The sequence below is a fragment of the Chaetura pelagica genome, unplaced genomic scaffold (assembly GCF_000747805.2).
Source record: "Chaetura pelagica isolate M959 unplaced genomic scaffold, ChaPel_1.0 scaffold135, whole genome shotgun sequence".
Taxonomy (NCBI): Eukaryota; Metazoa; Chordata; class Aves; order Apodiformes; family Apodidae; genus Chaetura; species Chaetura pelagica.
This window is the reverse complement of record NW_009953649.1, coordinates 5,193,175-5,213,345: the sequence shown is the minus strand read 5'-3', so window position 1 is coordinate 5,213,345 and position 20,171 is coordinate 5,193,175. Positions and strand designations below refer to the sequence as shown.

The 20,171-nt window shown below is 39.6% G+C and overlaps 1 protein-coding gene across 1 annotated transcript in view; it reads left to right on the top strand.

Annotated features, from left to right (window-relative positions):
- AGPAT4 (1-acylglycerol-3-phosphate O-acyltransferase 4) overlaps positions 1-20,171 on the top strand; it is a 56,320-nt gene that overhangs the window by 10,847 nt on the left and 25,302 nt on the right. Inside the window, exons 2-3 of the mRNA XM_009999993.1 lie at positions 13,761-13,930; positions 20,066-20,171. Coding sequence (XP_009998295.1) covers positions 13,761-13,930; positions 20,066-20,171 — 276 coding nt within the window. The remainder of the gene's footprint in view (positions 1-13,760; positions 13,931-20,065) is intronic.

The following is a 20,171-nucleotide window of genomic DNA, read 5'->3' as shown; positions in this document are numbered from 1 at the left end:
AGGGAAAGATCTGAACTGGTAAGAATTACAAAATTTTCAAGTAACAGGCCCATAGTGAGAGAGGACTGAAGTACCTCTAGGTTCTTCCTGCCCCCTTATCCTGGTTCCATTGTGGTGCAAGCTGTTGCAAAGACATTTGAAGGTGCAATGTTGATAACACAGGAGGTTATTGTCTAAGCCTTCAAATAAGGTTGCTAAATTCAAATGCTAAATAGTGTTTATTTGCACTGGCTTTCTGCATCCCAGCTTTTTAGGCAAAGCTTTTCCAAAACATCCAGATGGCCTGCACAGAACCTCGGTGATCTCAGGAACAGTGCCAGCTGGCAACCTAACATCTCTGCTGTCTGCCCCTGATGGGTTTGATGTAGCAACCTGAACTCGGGGCTATTACTGTGCTTCTCTGTTTCAAGTGGCTCAAGTCCTCTGAGGAGTCCAGATGATCAATAAGAAGGGTTGATCTTAAAAAGCTGTAAGTCTTCCTAATGCAAAGAGGAAATGTCAGCCTGTATGAGTTAAAGCAGAGTATTTACATCGGTTGTAAATCAGTACTGTGTATGGCCTGGAGGGTGGGAAGAAGATAACTTTGTCTCTGTAACCTTGCAAGTTAGTAAATATTGTGTGCAAGTCAGCAAGTCATGTGGACCCTGTGTATCCTTAATTTTGAGGAAACTGGGGCAACGAAAGGTGGTAACAATAACTAAAAAAGGAATTCTCTAGCTAAGATCAGGAAATATCTGACTCTTGCAATAGGCTGTCTTCATTATTCTGGAATTTCTGTACTGTTTTGATCAGTTTGTCATGGGATAAAATTCTGGTGCCTGGTGCACTTTGTGTAAGATTATATCCCCTATCTTGAAGTTTTCCCTGGATTTTGTTTGTTTGTTTTTGTTTGTTTGTTTTCTGTGATTCTTTGTGCTAGAAATACTTGAGCTACAGTTGAAAGGAATATCAATGCTGCATATACATCTAAGCTTGTGATAGCTCTCTACTCCAAACACATGCACACTTCATTTACATAGTGGGCCTTTATTTTGCTACTGCTGTGACAAGTCAGATTGTGCCTTTTGAAAGAAGCAATAGCTATTCCTCCTGTACGTACTTGAAATGGCACGTCTGTCTGTTACTCTAAATAATTTGCAAAGCCTTGAATAGGAAGATGCCTTGGTTACCGGGGAAGCACAGCCTGCCTTTTGTAACTGACAGAGCCTGTCTTTTTGGAAACTGAAGAAGAGCATACGAGTCTGATGATTACGCAAGGTTGCCATGTACCATGTAAACTAAAACTGTGTTTCCTAGGAAAATTACTCAATGGAAATAATTCTGAGTACAGCACTGTTGTAGCACACATGCAAAAGCAAACAGCTAGTTACCTCCTCACAGTATTTCTGCGGTGTTATATTGAGCCACTGGGACTACAGAGCAGGAAGCTGGTAATGTGCTTTTTTGTGGGCACTCTTAGTTTGAGCAGGAAGAGGTTAGGCAAGTTAGTGGCATCTTCACATCCTTGTTTACTGGAGCACATGAGCTTCAGGCTGTCTGAGCAGGTTGTGATATTCCACCTGTCGATTCTTTTTCTAACTTTCTTGCTGCATTGAAGTTTTGAGGAAATATTAATGCAGACGCAATCAAGCTAACTGTGATTTGAGAGGCACTGATGTCCTTATCTGTGGTGTAATATAGTTGTATGCTTAGGGTGGATGTCTTAACAGAGTGTGCTATTCCTGATGGGTTACATTCTCTGGTAAGAAAAAGTGTGGTGGTAAAATGCCAAATTTTATAAATTTGGATAACTTCAGTTTGAGAAGTTACACACTACAACCAGTACAAAAGTCACATCTTTTGATAGGTATATTTGATCTGTAGCACTTGACTTCTAGTTCATGAAAGCCATTTATTTGATTTGTAGTTTCTCACCTCATTGTCCCTTTAAAGAACACTTTCTGAAAGTCACAGTTAGAGATTAAAAAGCTAAAATAAGCACTAGGACGTAGTTCTTGTCTCTCAAGACCTCACATGATGAGATGCTGTAAGATTACAGGCAGAGACAGGGAATTCATGGAATGTAAGTGAAAAATGAGTAATGGTTTTGTTCTGAACAATGTTCCTAAAGTTTTAGAGGTTCCGTGTCTATTCACTGTTAACTCTGATGATATAATACAAGTACACAGTCAGCATTTTGTTTCTTGTCCTGAAGTTCAGATAGAATACATTGTGTGCAGGAAGAAGTTCTTGACTTAATTCCTAAAAGTAAATTGTTTGTAGCCTATTATTTCTGGCAATGTGTGTGTATTTCTTATGAGTGTGCTAGTTACCTGAAATCAAAAGCCAGACTCAAATATTTTTGGAAAAGAACAGAAACCTTAGATGCCATGACACCTAGTTTTCTTGTCCTGCTGTTCTCCAGAGATGGCAATTCTTTCTTTTTTATATGTTTCCATCTCTGTGAAATGTAACTCTCAGTAACTAGAGGCTTTATTTAAAAGCACTGCAGATTTTATTGGGATTTAAATTACCTTTTGCTTAGTTTCCTAATAAAATTCACTTTTCTTTCAGTTTGTGTTGGAGATTGCTTTCAAGGGCAACTAGTAGTCTCTTATCACCAGTCATTTTTCTCTGAGATAAATTCGTATCCTTTCTTGTCAGTAACTGAAAATGCAGGTTAAACATGTTGAAGGCATGGATTTAGAGGAAAAAAAAATAATGGCATTTTCTCTCTTGATGGTCCATTTTGTTCTAAAATGGTTTCCTTCCAAAGTCCAAATTTTTGTTTGTTTTGAAACTAAAGAGAATAAATTTGCTTTCTGTAGAAATTAAGACTGTTGTAGGAATATGTACTAGGAGAGAAATTATGTGAAAATCAGTTTCCCTCCTAATATATGGATTAAATGTGAATGTTTCCCTTAAGAGTCAAATAACTTTCCTTATCTTTAGGTGATTTAATTAGTACATACAAGCAATGGGAAAAAAAAACAACAAACCAAAACAAACCGGACCAACACAATAAAAACCCAGTCACTTGAACGTGTGAGTTGTTCCAAGTGAAGGTATGAGTCCTAAGCATGGGCCTTGTTGATAGCCTTACAATTAAGTTTACAATTAATTCTAATTATTTATGTTATGTCAAAGAAGTGAATTGTGATTCAGTAAATGCAAGTTAGGAATATTACATCTATTGATTTGGTTCACGTTTGCTTTTGTGTATACATGAATTTTTAGACCCTAGTCCCCCTGGAAGAGTTTTTCAGCTGAGAACTCCTTTGGGAAAGGTTGCTGACTGATGCTACCCTGCTGAAACAGAAGCCTTTGCATATTTCTGCAAGATACTGGCTTCCTTCTTTTCCAGTGAATGCTTGTTGCAGCCTGTGGTAGCATGGCCCTTCAGTGTTTTTCTCGAGCAGTGATGAAAGAGAGGAGGCATTGGTCTATAAGACAGTAGGTTTGGAAAAATTTCACTTTTTTTCCTAATGACGAAAAATAGGACCAGAAATTAGTTCTTGTGTTATTGAAATAAATTAATATTATTTCTAGCAGCAGTATAATGTACTCTTTAAGATTAATCTTGTTCAATTTATAAAGCTGTTAGGTATTTTTAATCTGCCAAAGCAATTGGGAGAAGCTTCAGAATCTCAGTTATCTGTATTTTCAGTCACTTTAGGCACAGTTGTTTTTCTGCTTGTCATATTCAGCTGAAATTGTTATTTTTCTGCACTGCATCCTTAAGCCATATTTGTGGGGAGCAACCCAATCCTCTTTCAGCATTTGTTTGATAGCCTGAGTGAGCCAGGGTATTTTTCCTGTCATCCTGATAGCCCTGGTCTGCATCTGCTTTGTTTCAGCTTTTCTTTCCTGAGCATGGGTGTCTGGTACTGATGTGCTACCAGAGATTATCTCAGTAGTGCAATGTGCTATTCCCTTTCTCTCCAGGAACAAATATCCTAATGCCATGGTTTTTTTCTTAGAACTGCATAATATGAACAGAGCAGAAACTTTCAGTGGCAAGCTGATGTTCCCAGATATCTCTTTCCTTTCACATTTCCAAATTATGAGGCTCTACTTTTATTAGTTTTGCAAGGCATCACACAGTTCTCTCTCCTATCAAAATTGATTTAATTTATGTTACCTTACCTCTTAAGGTTATCTGATTCTTAAAGCATGTTCTGACTTTGCATCATCCACAAAATTTATTAATTTGCATGTAATGTTTTTCCTCAGAAACACTTCAAGGAGATCTTTCTTTATCCAGATGGACCAAAAGACAACAAAAATACGTAGTTGGACTTTTTAGTTTAGTTCTACTTTAGAAGTGTTTATGAATCTTCAGTTTCTCTGTCATTTGATAGCAATTTCTTTTATTGTACTATATGAAGGGCTTATAGTATAGCTTGAATGCGTTAGATTTTAAGTCTGTCTTTTGTCTATAAAAATCACAGTTATCAGGTAATGACACATAAACCTGAAGCACAGGTCTTCCTAGCTCCTTGGCTTAGCTGCTGACTTGCGTTAACACAAAATAAAATGTTTTTCTCAAATAATCTGAAAAAAAAAAATCCATAACCAAATGAAGCATGGGGTGGTTCATCAACAGATTTCTGAGCCTATCCCAGTAGAACAGATTGTCCATCCATTGCCCTTTTCTCCTGTTCACTTAAATCCAAAATGACCTGACTTACACTATTTTTTCACACAAAAAGATACCATGGCTTCAGTTATTGAGGAACAAGAAGCAAAAATCTGCTTTCTTTACAATTTAAGTTGCAGTCCTGACTTGCACTTCTATGCTATATATCCTAGCCTTTTCTGTACTAGTAGGTGAGTTCTTTTTTGGCCTGCAGTGTGCAAAATTTTACAAATGTATTGGGGTTTTTTTCTCTGAAATCCTGATCAAAACCAGTAACATTCTTTAATTGCCTGGGCCCATCTAGTGACTCCTGTGTTTAAAAATTTTTGGTTTTTTTTTCTTATTATTAGCTAGTGAATTTTTAACTTGAGTTTACTTCCTCAATTATCTGGTGTTCTTTTCTCTGTTTGTACATGCTGCAAGTCCTGTAAAATTTTCTTCTGCAAGCTTATTAAACTATGCCAGATTCTCAACTTTTATTCAGAGCAAGTTGCTTCTAGTATCAGAAAAGAACTTAAAAGAAACTGTTTCAAATACCTGTTGGCAAGTCTTGTCCATCCATTTGGTATTTTATAAAAGTTTGGGAGCAGATTTGTAACCACTGCAAATTTGATTTTTTTTAGGCTATTAATTTAAAAAGGCACTTGCTTATTCTTAATATAGGTTACCCTGCTCTCATTTAAACTTCTGTTTTGGGATTTAGACAATAACATGCTGTCCTAACATCGAAGTGGGAACTGGAGTAACCTGATATCTACTGTTCATTTAAACTATTGTTGCTGCAACAACTTTGTTAGCAGGACACAGAAGTTAGTCCTTGCACACTCCCCTAGCTCGAGCATAATGTAGGGTCATACTTGATCAAGGCATGCTGGGAGAGGAATGTGTGATGGATGGTGGTGTTTTCCTTTGTCCCAGGGTGGGTCTTCATGCCAAGGATGATAGTTGTTTGGTTGTCTCATTAGAAAGCAGTTGCTGTACAAAACCCAAGCTAAACTAACTGATAAGGGCTATCAAATGCTGCATCACTGATCACTGCAGAACACTTAACACCTTTTCTTAAGTGGTTTCTCGCCTACTCTTTTAATGTTTCCTTTCCCAATATTAATCTCTTATGCCTGTCAGTGCTTGTACAGATATAAGTACGGGATTCCTGGTTTGTGTACATCAAGTACTGAATATTGTAATAAAAAGCATCATCTAATATTCGTGGAAACCTGACCTCAGCTATTCCTTGCTGAGAAAAGATGCATTCTTTTTGTAAGGACAGAGCAAAACTTTTCCTGATGCTGTTTCTTTACATTTCTCATTCAGGAAAGCTGCTTCATAGTACAGACCTCACATAGCAGTCAGGTCAAAACCACTTCTCTTGAACATGTTTCTCTAGAATGTCTTCTGCATCCTAACAGGCCACCTCAGCAGAACCTATCATTGAAGTGCATGCCAGAAAGCTATGTTAACATCAAGATGGTGATATATAGTGTATAAATCCTTAATTTTGCAATTTAAACTTACTTCAGAAATAGATGCATGCACATAGCAGTTGAGATAGGAAATTATGCTGGTTGCTTAAGATAGACAAAGTTTGTGCAAGATAGAAGACTAAGTTAGTGCTGTTATATTAGTACTGACATCTGCAGCCTAACCTGCTTTTCTTGGGAGTAGCGGGGAAACTTCAGTAAATTGCTATTTGTTAGACATTATGAAACACTGTGACAGACAGTGCCTGACTGCATGGATAACTGGAGGCTGTAGTGAGTGTATCTGGTCTTTACTGTTTGGGATTATGTTGTGTGATTGGCTGAAAGCAGTTTGCATACAATTAAGAAAAATGGTTAATTTGGATGATTTGCAGTCTTCACTATGAGGGTGGTGAAACACTGGAACAGGTTGCTCAGGGAAGTTGTGGAAGGCCCATCCCTGGAAGTATTCAATGCAAGTTGGACGGGGCTTAGAGCAACCTAGTCTAGTGGGAGGTGTCCCTGCCCATGCAGGGAGGTTGCAGCTAGATTATCTTTAAGATCCCTTCCAACCCAAACCATTCTGATTCTATGATAATAAACCTAATGGCATAATGTGTCATTCTTCACAGTGAACATGTTTATTCAAAGCAGATAAGTAGGAACAGTATTTATTTAATTTAAGATATACAAGCATAAAAATAATGAAACCTAAGGAGGCCAAGTATACATGAAGAAAAAAATATTTTTCTGTGTGTGTGTATATATATAGTAAGTTGCTTAGAGTTGAAACAAAACTGGTGTTCCTTTTGCACAGTGACTTGCAGTGGATGCATTGTAGCCATTTTTTCTTTGTAAGCAGTTCTGGTGTGGTGGTGCTCCTGTGCACAATAAAAAAAACAACAAAAAAACAGTGTTGTTTTGGGCAACAAGAAACCACATTCAGAAGAGGTTCAACTGCCTGGTGTGCCTGTTCGAAGCAAATGTTGGTGTCGTAAGTGGCATATTTTCTTTCACTGTTGGTACTAACCCCTTTGATCAGCACATGCTATACTCCTCAGTCATTTGTGGCAAAAGCAGCAGATTGTTTGAATGATATATTGGTGAAGTACATTAAAATATTTTTTTCTGCAAGCAAATGCTGAAATAAATGGGTCTTGCAGCATGGGCTGTGTTTGTCTCTTTCCTTCAAGCACATCCAGTTATTATTGTGATGGGTGGGGGATTAAGCAGCTCCCTTGAACAACACTACTTATAGGATGTTCTGTGGGAACTGAGGCAAAAATCTCCAGATCTGGCTGCAGACCAGCAGCCAATACAGAAAGGTTTTTTGGTTTTGTGTTTAAATTTGTGTGCATGATTTTCCCCCATCAGTCTTCTCCCTTTTGCTGCAGAACAGCTGTAAAGGAGGGGAAAATGAAATCCAAATATAACAGTGATTCTATTACCAGGTAGGGTCAACGGCTGTGTAGGTGATGGGTGGTGGTGCTGAGGCAAGAGGGGGCTGGATTTTGGTTTTCTCTTGTGTTTAAGCCAGTAGATGTATGCATTTTCCTAGACATTGAAGGCCAGGAGCTCTGTCTTAGAGTGGACCAAATTACTCCATTACAGCTCATCGGTGCTCACATGCACATTTGCATGTGTTGCTTATGCAGAGGAAAGGGAGGAAAACTTGAAGCTGGACAGCTGATCTGGCTGCATTGCATGGCTGACCTTCCCCTTATCTTCGGGAAAGGCGGAAGGCATTGCTTGACTTCCCATTTCCACCCCCCCCCCCCCGGAACCAGTTTTTGCTCTCCGTCCCGGGAAATAGATAGATAGATAGATAGATAGATAGATAGATAGATAGATAGATAGATAGATAGATAGATAGATAGACAGACAAACAGATAGATAGATAGATAGTTTATGTGTAATAATGTTCCAGCTCTGAGGTCCAATTGTTTTATGTAGCTAGTACGTGCAAGCTTACAACTGAACTCCTGCGTTCAAGTTTTCCTCATAATTACTTACGTCTCCTGCAGACAAGAAGGAAGTAAAGACCAGAAATAGATCACTGGTCAGGTTAGATGGCATAGGGAGGCACTAGAATAGCCTGTGTAAGGAAGTTGTGGAGTCATCAATACTTGGGAGTGTTTTGAAAACTTCCTGGGCAGTTTTGCGGTTAATATAGTATGTATATTCAGAGGCTTAACCCTGACCCTGGTACACAAAGGACTTTTGAGTGGTCCAGAGGAGATAAGAGAGTTACTTTTCTTAGTTACCTGTAGTCTTAATATGTTCTATAGAAAATGTTTAAGAGGTGCACCTTGTAGATGTAGTCTGAAAATCTGGAAAGGTAGCAAGTTTTTCTTGTAAGTAATTTTTCCACAGACCGACATGGGCTGGACTATACTATCTGTTAATCTTTCATTAGCCTTTTATTTATTTATTTATTTATTTATTTGGAAATGCTCTTCCAAGTCTTCTGTGCAGTGTTCTTACTCATTATGTAGGCATTCACCCTGTCTGGTCTTTGAAATGGTGGTAACAGCTGAACCACTTGTCTTGCTTTTAACTTGTATTGAATGCTTTTGCCATATATTCCCATAAGAATTTTCTAAATCCTCTTTCTTGGTGGTGCCTTGATACATAGGCTAATGAGAGTTATGACTGTCATAGAGGGAAACAATTCTTTTGCTCTTTAAACCGGTTACATACTTACTTGAGACCTTCAAATTATTGTACTTACAGAGACATTACCTAAGTATCCTTTCAGTTACATTTTAAAATAGGTTATTTTATGATTAATTTTGTAAGCAAATGTTTCTGTGGCTTATCAAGACTAGTTGCCTAAAGGAATTATTGAAAATTTCTATAGAACAGTGTTAACTGTTTTAATGATTCATTGTTGAAAAAATCTGAGGTGGAAAATAGCAAGTCTCCATAAAGTCTGTATGTGTTTCCCTTCTCTTAAATGTTTTTTGTATAACTAGTTAGAGGTCAGCTCAGCCTTGGTGGTGTATCTGTATTAGGCACTTGAAAGCATATTTTCTCCCTACCATCAGCCTCTCCTGAAGCTAGTTGTAATGTACTGCGAGGACTCTGCCTTAAAAGCAGGGATGAGAGATTTCAAGTTCTTCTGGTGTTTCTCCTTCCTTTGCATTAATTGTGTGCAAGTGTCACTGGAGGAGTTGCTTTATAAGGTATGAACCCCTATAACATGGGTGAATGTGAATTTACCAGCTCAGTTGTGATGTTCAAACTCCAAAACCTCTTGAAAGCTTTAGAAATCTTGAAGAATCTCCCTGGCTGGGGGCCAGAGAATAGTTTTTCCCTCCTACATAAATTGTTTTTTATATTATACAGTCTGACTGGTGTACAAAGAAGAGGAAATATACACTGTTCATCTATTCTGAGAAGGAGGGAAGAGAGTGTGTATGAGTGACCTTGTGCTGCTGAGCCACCACAGCAAGTTTCTGGGTAATAAATTTCTGTGAGTGGTTGTGGAAGTAGGATGTTGGCACAATGCAAGAGTAGCACAAACTGACACTACTAATAATTTCTTGTGAACCACAAAGTGAAAGGAGGCTGGGAAGAAAGAAAGCATAGGAAAAATGAGAGGAATAAACAAGCTAAAAACTTAAAGGTTAGCAGATGGTATTTAATGTATCTAATACACAGGCATTCAGTGCCTGCTTTGTGTTTCTGCAGCAGCTGCCTGAGCATATATGGCATGTGAAGTTAGGAATAGGGGCCTATTTATGCAGTATTTACTGAAATAAAAACCCTGCTTATGCGAAGCCTGAAAAATCAAACCTATTTTTGTGTATAGAATCATAGAATCATCAACATTGGAAGGGACTTTAAAGATCATCTAGTTCCACCCCCTCTGCCATGAGCAGGGAACCTACCACTAGATCAGATTGCACAAAACCTCATCCAGTCTGGCCTTACAAACCTCCAGGGATGGGGCATCAACAACCTCCCTGGGCAACCCATTCTAGTTCCTCAACAGCCTTATAGTGGATAATTTCTTCCTCATATCTAACCTAAATCTCCCCTCTCTCAGTTTAAAACCTTTACCCCATATACTATCACTATCTTCTCTGAAAAGTCCCTCCCCAGCTTTCCTGTAGGCCCCTTTCAAGTACTGGAAGGCTGCTATAAGGTCTGCTTGGAGCCTTCTCTTTTCCAGGCTGAACAGCCCCAACTTTCTCAGCCTGTCTTCATAGCAGAGGTGCTCCAGGCCTTTAATCATCTTCGTGGCCCTTCTCTGGACCCTCTCCAACAAGTCTATATCTTTCCTGTGCTGAGGGCACCAGAACTGTACACAGTATTCCAGGTGGGGTCTCACCAGAGCAAAGTAGAGGGGCAGAATCACCTCCCTGGCCCTGCTGGCCACACTTCTTTTGATGCAGCCCAGGATGCAGTTGCTCTCTGGGCTCCAGCACACACTGGTGGCTCATGTTGAGCTTCTCATCTACTACCACGCTCAACTCCTTCTGCTCAGGACTGCTCACAATCCATTCTCTCCCCAGCATGTATTTATGGCTGGGGTTGTGCTGACTCAGGTGCAGGACCTTGCACTTGCCCTTGTTGAACTTCATGAGGTTGGCATTGGGCCACCTCTCCAGCCAGTCAAGGTCCCTCTGGATGGATCCCTGCCCTCTAGGTTGTCAACCACACCACACATCTTGGTATCATCAGCAAACTTGCTAAGGATACACTCAATCCCACTGTCCATGTCTCCAACAAAGATGTTAAACAGCACTGGTCCCCGTACTGACCCCTGAGGGACACCACTCGTCACCTGTGTCCATTTGGGCATTGAGCCATTAACCACAATGTTTTTTATGTTTTATTTTTTAAATATATTTGAGACTGAAAATACGTAACTGAAGAGCTCTGTGTATGTGCCACATGCACATAATGAGATTCATGATATATTATAAGTTTTATTCAAATTCCTTAGGAAAAGACAAAATAGAAAAACCCCACAAAGCAGGATGGCTTTGAAGTTGGTTTGGTGTGTTTTTTTTTCCTTCTTCAAGCGGGCCTCACAGTCATCTTCTCTACTTGTTTGCTGTAGGCATTAGGTTTAATGACAGTAGAGGTTAAAAAAGAGAAAATCCCACCTGGCAGTCATTTATTCTTAGTTGGGCTCCTAGTTAAGCAAAAGACAAACTAATCCTGTCACGGAAATCCTTTATTTTCTGTGATTGTGTTCTGCGGAAGGATGCGACTGTAGATTCTGTAAAGGTTTGCAAATTACAGTGTGGGTTGTTTCCCCCCAGTTTTTATTCAATTTTACTGTGATTTTGGGAGTGGAGGACTTTTGTTTCCAATGCAAATCTAATAGAAAGCTGCACCCCTGGAAAGATGTAAAATTGTGAATGTGTGTCACAAGACAGCTTAGCAGGGGAAGTCTGGAAGAACAGCCAAGCCATTTCTCTGTCTCCTCAGCTCTCTTGCTGAGATGTGAACATAGAATTGCTTGGGTTGGAAGGGACATTAAGGATCATCTAGTTAATGGAATCATAGAATGGTTCAGTTCAGAAGAGGTATTTAAAGGTTATCTAGTCCAACCCCCCTGCAGTGAGCAGGGACATCTTCAAATAGATTAGGTTGCTCAGAGCCACAGCCAACCTGACCATGAATGCTTCCAGGGATGGAGCTTCTGCAACCTCACTGGCAACCTTTTCCAGTGTTTCAGCACCCTAATTGTAAAAAATGTCTTCCTCATATCTAGTCTAAATATACTCTCTTTCAGTTTAAAACCACTACCCCTTGCCCTTTCACTACAGGCCCTGCTAAAATGTTTGTCCCCATCTTTCTTACAGGCCTCCTTCAGGTACTAGAATGCTACTCTAAGGTCTCCCTGGAGCCTTCTCTTCTCCAGGCTGAACAATCCCAACTCTCTCAGCCTGTGTTCATAGGAGAGGTGTTCTATCCCTCTAATCCTTTTTGTGAGCCTCCTCTGGACTCATTCCAACAGGTCCATGTCTTTTCTGTGCTGAGGACTCCAAAGCTGGCCGCAGTACTCCAGGTGAGGTCTCAGAAGAGCAGAGTAGAGGGGAAAAATCACCTGCCTTGACCTGCTGCCCATGCTTCTTTTGATGCAGAACAGGATACAGTTGGCTTTCTGGGCTGTAAACACACGTTACTGGCTCAAGTTGAGGTTCTCTTCAATCATCACCCCGAAGTCCTCTTCAGGGTTGCTCTCAATCCATTCTCCACCCAGCCTGTGTTTGAACATCCTTAGCTTTCATTAGGAAAGCAGTTTCTGACCAGTGAAATAATTGTTCGGTTAACATATGGCAGTTTAGGTCTCCTTCCACATCTCTGACTGTTGTTTGGAAGCATAATAGCACGTGTTGAATAATATGTATTCCTTTCATAATAGTAGTTACCTGCCCTGATTAGAAGAAAGCAAGGGGACTGGCAAGTCAATAATTTCTCTGTTCCATAAACATGGTTTTATCACATTAAGGTAATGTTATTTGGATAGAGAATTGTCTGTTAGCCTGGCTGTAATGCTATTAGATAAAATGCATTCATGTCACTAATGCCTGTTCTCCAGTCTACAGAGCAATGTCATTCAAAAGCTTCACACAATTAATTTTGCTAATGATGACTGAAAATGCACATTACTTGTTCCCAGCTGTTTTTGGTCACTGGTTGAGGCCAGTAAGGGACCTAAATTGAAATGATTTCAAAAGTGTTTCAAAGACTGGCCTGGTTTTGATCTTCCCTGAGGTGAATGAGAATTCGTGGTGTTTTGGGGTTTTCCTGAATCTAGGAGAGCATCCCAGCTGTCTCATTCTTCCAGCACAGATACTAATATGGCACAGATATCCTCTGAGAAGGGGACAAGTTTCACTTACAAAGAATAACCCCTCACATCAGACCTTTGCTTTGGTGCAGAAGTTTTGTGGTATCTTTGACAAAAACCAAATGTGTTCCTTAATTCCTCCTCTTTTCTGTCTTGACAAACAGCTCTCTTTAGTCCCGTGGACCCCTGAGCTCATACATGGGTTGCTAGATAACTGTTCTTGGCTCTGCACTCTTTGCCAGCCACCTGCCTTTTCTTTGGTCTGAGGATGGATGTTCTTCATCCAGTCTGAGCTATTGACTTTGCTCTGGATGATTGATACATCCCTGTGAAATGCATCAGCTGTAGCAGGACATGTGACTGTTACTTCTGACAAGTTAAACAGACCTGATTGCAGGTGTCCTGTCCAAAATGCTTTCTTGTCTATAACTGTGCAATCTTCAGAGGAGCATGAGGACCTATATGTGGCAGAAATAGGTGTTTTTATTTCTCCCACAAGCTTGTTCTGTTCTTCATGTCATTTTGTTGTACTGTTGTAAACCATGAATCCTAATTTTGCACATATTTTGATAAAATAATTTGTAGCATTGAATTTACAGTTTTTGGATAAAGAAACTCCTTTTTCTCGTATTGCTGTGGAAAATTTTCTTTCCCTCCTTCCATTCAGTTTCCTTATTTCCCTTCTCTCCCCTGTCCCCCCACCTTGCTGTACCAAGATATGTGAGTATGTGGTTTATGGTATGTCAGCTTCATTACAACCCTATCTTTGCCATGCACTGTTGAGGTTACTGCTGGTTTTCAACGTGTTACTAATCTGTGACTTTGCATATACAACAGGTATTCACATATTTCTTGTTCTTTATTCTAGAGATGGTGATGTTGCTGGAATGGTGGTCAGGCACCGATTGCACCCTGTACACTGACCCCGAGAGTTACCACAAGTATGGGAAGGAGAATGCCATCGTAATCCTTAATCACAACTTTGAAATCGACTTTCTCTGTGGTTGGAACTTTTGTGAAAGATTTGGGGTTTTGGGGGTGAGTTTTGTTTAGCATTTCAACTTTCTCATCTTAGATGCAGGGAAAAAAGCAAATAAAATTCTTTGTGGTTTTCAAAGTTAACAGACTTGTGCTTGAAGTTCCTTCAACCACTATTCAGACTTAAAGTGGTGAACCTAAGGCAATGCAGTGCAAGTATGTGAAATACTGAGACAGGATTGCTTGGGCATTCACAGAGATTTTAAACAATTGCAGTTAAATCTGATGAAGGAGATTTATTTTTTTTAACCTGTGGAAGTCATTACAGTTGTTTCTGTGTGCTTGCTAGGTAACTATTACGGTTCATTGTGCTACAAAAAAATGAGCTCTTCTATAATTCATTCCCAGTAAATTGTAGAACTGGTTTGAGCTCTCAAGTGTAGTCTTAAAAATCCACAGCTAGTGTTTGAAGGATGTAGTCTCTCTCTTGGAATGAAAGAGCTGCCATCTCAAGTGAAAGCAATTGCTATGTTATAGCTAGTAAGAGATGGGGGAGGAATGAGTTATCTATAGTTGAATGTACTATTACATTAGGCTAGGAGAACATGTGCAGTTGTATTTTTGTTTCCCCCATCAGCTCATGGGAATGATTCAAGCCCCCCTCCTAAGCCAGCTTGACTTAGTTCTGTGATGGCGACGACATTCGCAACCTAAAAGGGAGCTGGATGACAGTTTCTTCCTCCTAAGCAAGCAGACTGATACCTCATTTTGGTGGTCTTCTTCAGCATCATCTTCCAGCTTTGCTACTGGTCAGTGTCAAAAGTCCTGACCTAGGATTGTGTGATTCTTATGATTTTTTGTTTAGACTTAGCATTTTCTGGACATTTAGGCACCACTCTAGTCACTTTAAAATTATAATGACAGTCTGCTTAAAAATAAATAAATAAAAAGGGGCCTTACAACTGAAAGAAAATTAACCTAAGCATTACAGGTCCCACATGTTGCCAAAATGGCTGTCATGTCATGTCTAAGACTTGAGCACAGAGCTGGAGGATAGCTATGAGAGAGCAGAAGATACAGGCAGGTGTACATATCAAGAACATTCTTCCTTCTATATGCTCATTACTATAGGCTATCTGGTGTTTATTTTTTTAGATGTTTACAGTTATTACTCAGTTTATACTTTTGCTGATCTTAGGATTCTTTTAGGAACTGGTACATATTTATTTATTTCAACTATTCCAGTCTTGAGTAATGTACTGTGGCTTTACTTCCCAGAAACCATTTCAGGAAGAAATAGTTCCTGTGTGCTCTCATTTGCATAGATGTCTTTATACAGTGAAGCAGTGCATTTCTCTGTTGGGGCAACCAGTCGAGGTTCATCTTAAGCTACAGTACAAAAAATCCCATGAAAATGACAGTTTCCTGATAGGATTGTTCATATTGATATACTAGTACTTGGCTTGGGGCAGCGCAGGAGTGGATGAATGTGTGGGGATGGGGTTGTAGCTTGGTTTGACGTTTTGCTGCTGTACGTTTCCAGTGTGTGAATCTTCAGGTTTTGGTGTGGCAGCGCAATTAGGAATGTAAGAACCATTATGCTGAGGGCTGATGTTTGGGAAAAGCAGTTACAAGAAAAAGGCAAGTGCTCAGAGAGATTTCTAAGTGGTGTCCCAGCCTCCAGCTTTTTGTGGCTCAGTGACTTTGTGAGTTGGTGGGGTTTTATATTTAATGTTTAATTTTGTACTCCATGAAGTTTCTGTGCAAACTTTAGGTATCTGCCAGCATCTTACTAAGCTGGTCTTGCATCCACTGCTGCTGAAAAGGAGATCTCGCACATACAATCCTATCTCCTGCATCTGTTCTGGTGGCATGTTTCAGACACCCTTGCTTCCTTGCTTGCCTGCCTGTCTGCCTGCCTTCTTCCTTGCCTTCCCTCTTGCCTTCTTGCCTTCCCTTCCCTCTTGCCTTCTTGCCTTGTCTTCCCTTTTGCCTTCGTGCCTTCCTGCCTGCCTTCCTTCCTGCCTTCACTAACTCAGTGAAGAAAGGAGAGACCACTGAGGAGGGAGAGGAGGGAGAAGGTGAAGACAGCTGAAGACTGAACAAATTGGGATTGGTGATGCTTGGCTGCAGTAGGCAGACAGAATGGCTTTGTTGTGATACCCAGCTGTACCCTGCAGCCCTGACAGACAATGGCACCTGAACAGTGTCACAAGCATATGTCCAGACACTCAGTGTTTTACAGTTTGAACTTTTATTAAATGAAGCTGTTAAATGCTGTAATTTTTAGCTTGGTTTTGCTCATTTAAAAACCAAATTCAACTTCCTTAAACCTGTCTTGCCCCTTCTGGTCCCAAAAGAAAAAATTATTTCCCTTTTCCTCTTTTTTTTTAATCATGATATGAAAGCTGGCCCTTGTGGTCTTAGATTCAACATTCAGTCTGAATTGTTCTGCTCCTTTTTTTGGTCTCTCTTCTGTACTGGCTTTCTTTTCTTATATCCAAATTGCTGTAGTCCAGCTAGGCTTATAATGCTCTGTCAATGTGGTTTTTGTTTTATCAATGTGATTTTGTTTTTATCAATGTGGTTTTAGGTATTTTGCTGTTTTTGGGGAATGGAGTAGGAGTGGCAACAGCTTTTGCATTAGATTGATGAACCTGAGTCCTCTTTTAATAACTCAGTTATTGGATGATGTTCTCTGCTTTAATTAAGTTTTTGAGTAGCTGTGGAAGAAAATCAGCAAAAAGAACCAAAGAAAGTGCTAAGAATCTGACATGTGTATGGGGGAGGAGCAAAAAGAAAAATAAAATTACAATTCCAACATTTAATATACTTTTACATTTTCTTTCTTTAATATGATAGTTTTGGGGAACCTATTAATAATGCTAGAGTGTACTGTGTGGACAGTGCGGAGTGAGAGCCAGAGGAGAAAGCCACATGAAGAGGCAATTCTGTGTTCACTTTTACTTTTGTAAGTTATTGTAGCCACTGAGCTGGCCATATAAATCAAGATTTTCTATCAGTGACAGCATAGCTGTGCATAAGCTTGTAATTATTTTTTTTGTAATGTGATATTAGTGTAGTCATTCACAAAAGGAGAGCTTCATGTGCATTTCCATCTGATCAAACTTGGCCAAAATAAATTAACCTAGATTACAATGCTATTACTGCAGGCAAGTCGTCCCCATCCAGCAGTAATTGCATTAGATGTCTGTTGGAATTACATAGTTCTGAGCACTGAAAATGTTTGGCTGCCTTCAAGAAGACAGCTTACATGGAATAAATCAGCATTCTTTAATGAAATTTATTATGTTGACCAAGCTGAATTTGGAGGTTAGAAGTGATACCTATTTACCAAAGCACTTTGGTAAGGAAAAGCCAGTGGCCAAAGTCAACTAGAAAGCTGCATTTTCCCCCTCAGGTATTTGCACAGAAGCTGTTCATGGGTAGATGACAGAAGCTGTGCATGGGTAGATGACTGAAACTGGATAGACTGTAGCTGTACTTATCGTAAGAGAGAGATGGTAGCTAGCTTCTGAGGGTAGCCCTAGTGTATTCATCCCACATGAGAGCAGTCTTGCTAGTTTAATGCACTGAACAGTTTCTCTAATTAGTTCTGTGTCATTAGCTTTCCTTCTTACTGCCAGGATAGATGGGGTGCACAAAATAGCGTAAGGTGGCTTAGTTTCTTTTTATAAGGAGTCTTATACTTGCATGTCTAAAAAAGTGCTTTTAATTTTAAAAAATGAATCAGAAAATTAATAAGAACATGCCCTTGGGAATTCAAGCATCTATTTTGCTTTTGTGATTATACCTGCACTGCCTGACACCTTAGCTCACAGCATCATTTCTTTGTTTCACTTGGGGGGGGGGAAATGGTGGCAACTTCTTTCCTGCCCCTGTTTAATTCGTATGCTTTTTAAAATATTCAAAACCTTAAAACATAGATGTGGTGAAGTAGTTACTTCAGCCTGCTCACTGAAATAGGATTTCAGTCTTTTAAAGTCTGTGCGGGAAGATTTTTAGATTTCTTTTCTGACTCTGCTCTGGAGGCCTTGTACAGCCCATGCAGAGCCCACATTTGTCTTACAGTCTTATAATACTGAACTCTCACTGCAAATACATTTTAAGAGCATGAGTTTTTTTCTGGTTTGGGGGGATGGCACTGTTGCTTTTTGCCTCATTGTGCAGTGGCTTGAGCTAGGCTGTGGCTAAATGCTGCCCTGGTTGTGACTGAGGTGGGCAGAAGTTCCCTAAGGTTTTAGCCCTCCCTGCTCTGCTAGAAACACTGCATCTCTTGGGGTTTATTGAGTCAAGGCTATGGCTCAGCAATCTTCCTCAGGCATGCTCAGTGCAGAGGAATGGAAGAGCATATGAACTGGTCTGGGTTCATGGCCTACAACAAAAAAATGCTCTTTGGAGGCTAATTTTAAAGATTTGTGCTACAGCTATTTATATTTATGTTGGAAATAAGAAAATTACATGTATTAAGAGTAACTGAGAAAAGGAAAAATGTAGTTTGGGGAAAAAAAAAAAAAAAAAGCTAAGGAAAGTGGTTGAAAGAGAGCCTGTTTCTTGTTCGGGGAGCTGGAAGAGGAGGCTGGGCTCAGCATGGCTGCTGACATGCAGCAGAGCCTAACCTGCAACATGGCTTGAAATTGAAATGGCAAAAAGTGTGCCAAATCCTATTACCAATCCTCGTGGGAGACCTGGGGTTAGTGTCCTAATGTGGGCCCATCACTGAAATTCTTCAGTGATCAAGATGAAGCACTTCATTACAGATTGTAATATCATTTGAGAGAGATGTTTCCTAGATTCTTAAAAGACAGAACTGTGTCATGTCATCTTCTGTTTTACTTCTCTGTAACAGCTGCTAGTGAAGCTATGTGATGTGCACTTGCCTTCCACTCTTCTAAGCTTTTAGATAGCTTAATTATTTAAGGTGTTTTTCCTCTCAAGGAGGAAGAGCAGATGAGAGAAATGAGCTGAGATGAAGAATGAGTCCTATTCCTTAGTAATAAAATTAACAACAGTGAACAAAAAGTAAAAGCAAGTCATTTCCATGGATGGTGGTTTCTACCAATAAATAATTCTTACCAGTCAAATGCAATGTCCTGGAACCCATCTGCAGTGCATTTTGATGGGATAGCTTATAATGATATCACAGATAGAAACTGGACTATCGAAACTGGACTGTAATTGCTCCATCTTTCCTCTAAGAAAATATCACTGTTTTTCAGGAAATACTGAAGCAACAATTTCTACACGCGCACACACACACATATATGCCATTTTATTCATTAAATAATGAAGTGAAACACAAGACAGCTCACCAAGGCAGGCTGGCTTGGAAGACAGGAAAGGAGCAAGCAGACTCAGTTCTCCTGCCCAAAGAGATTTCAGTCTGAGATGATCATTGCGTTACGTTCTGGAGTAGGATTTGAGATTTGAAACCTGTTGATAGACTTCTTGTGAAGAGTCAGGACAAATCACTACTTCAGTGTCTGTCACACCTGCAAGACAGGAACAGTGTTGGTTTTTTTCTTCTTTTCACTCCAGAAACATACTTTGAAGAGAAATTAACTAGTATAAATACTTCTGCCCTTCCATAAACAAACTAAAACATAAATTAAGTATTTTTATTGCTTCAGTTGTTTCTAGGGTTGTTTAAGGATTCTTGTGTTGATAAATCATGGGTATGCATCAATACATTGTCATGCAGCAATGTCTCTGTGACTCTGCTACTCATTGAGAATAGGTGTTTTTTTTCCATGATGAGGTGTCCCAGCTTTGAGAAGTAATAGCTGCAAGATATCTTAAAGGAACCTGAGTTGCTACTGCCCAGGGTCTGCTTGAGTTAATAATTTTGTTTTATGTGGTTTGAGTCTTTTTCATGGATTCCTCAGGGTTTGAAGGAATTTGACTTGTATCCTACATTTCAGGGTTTGAATAGGATAGAAACACATGCAAACATGCATATATATATATATATATTTAACTCTGCAGATAACTAACATTAGATTTTACTATTCTGTTGTATGAGAAAAACTTCGACTTCATTTTGATTTTACACTGGTGTTTAAACTGGGACTGTTCATTATGAACCAGTATATTAGTGTCTAACTGGGCATGTGTCATACCCACAGAGAACTCTGTAGTTGTGTAACTCTGTTTTACTTCCTTTGACTCTTGCAGAGTTCCAAAGTGCTTGCAAAGAAGGAGCTCTCCTACATGCCTATCATTGGCTGGATGTGGTATTTCCTGGAGATAGTCTTCTGCAAGCGTAAGTGGGAGGAAGATC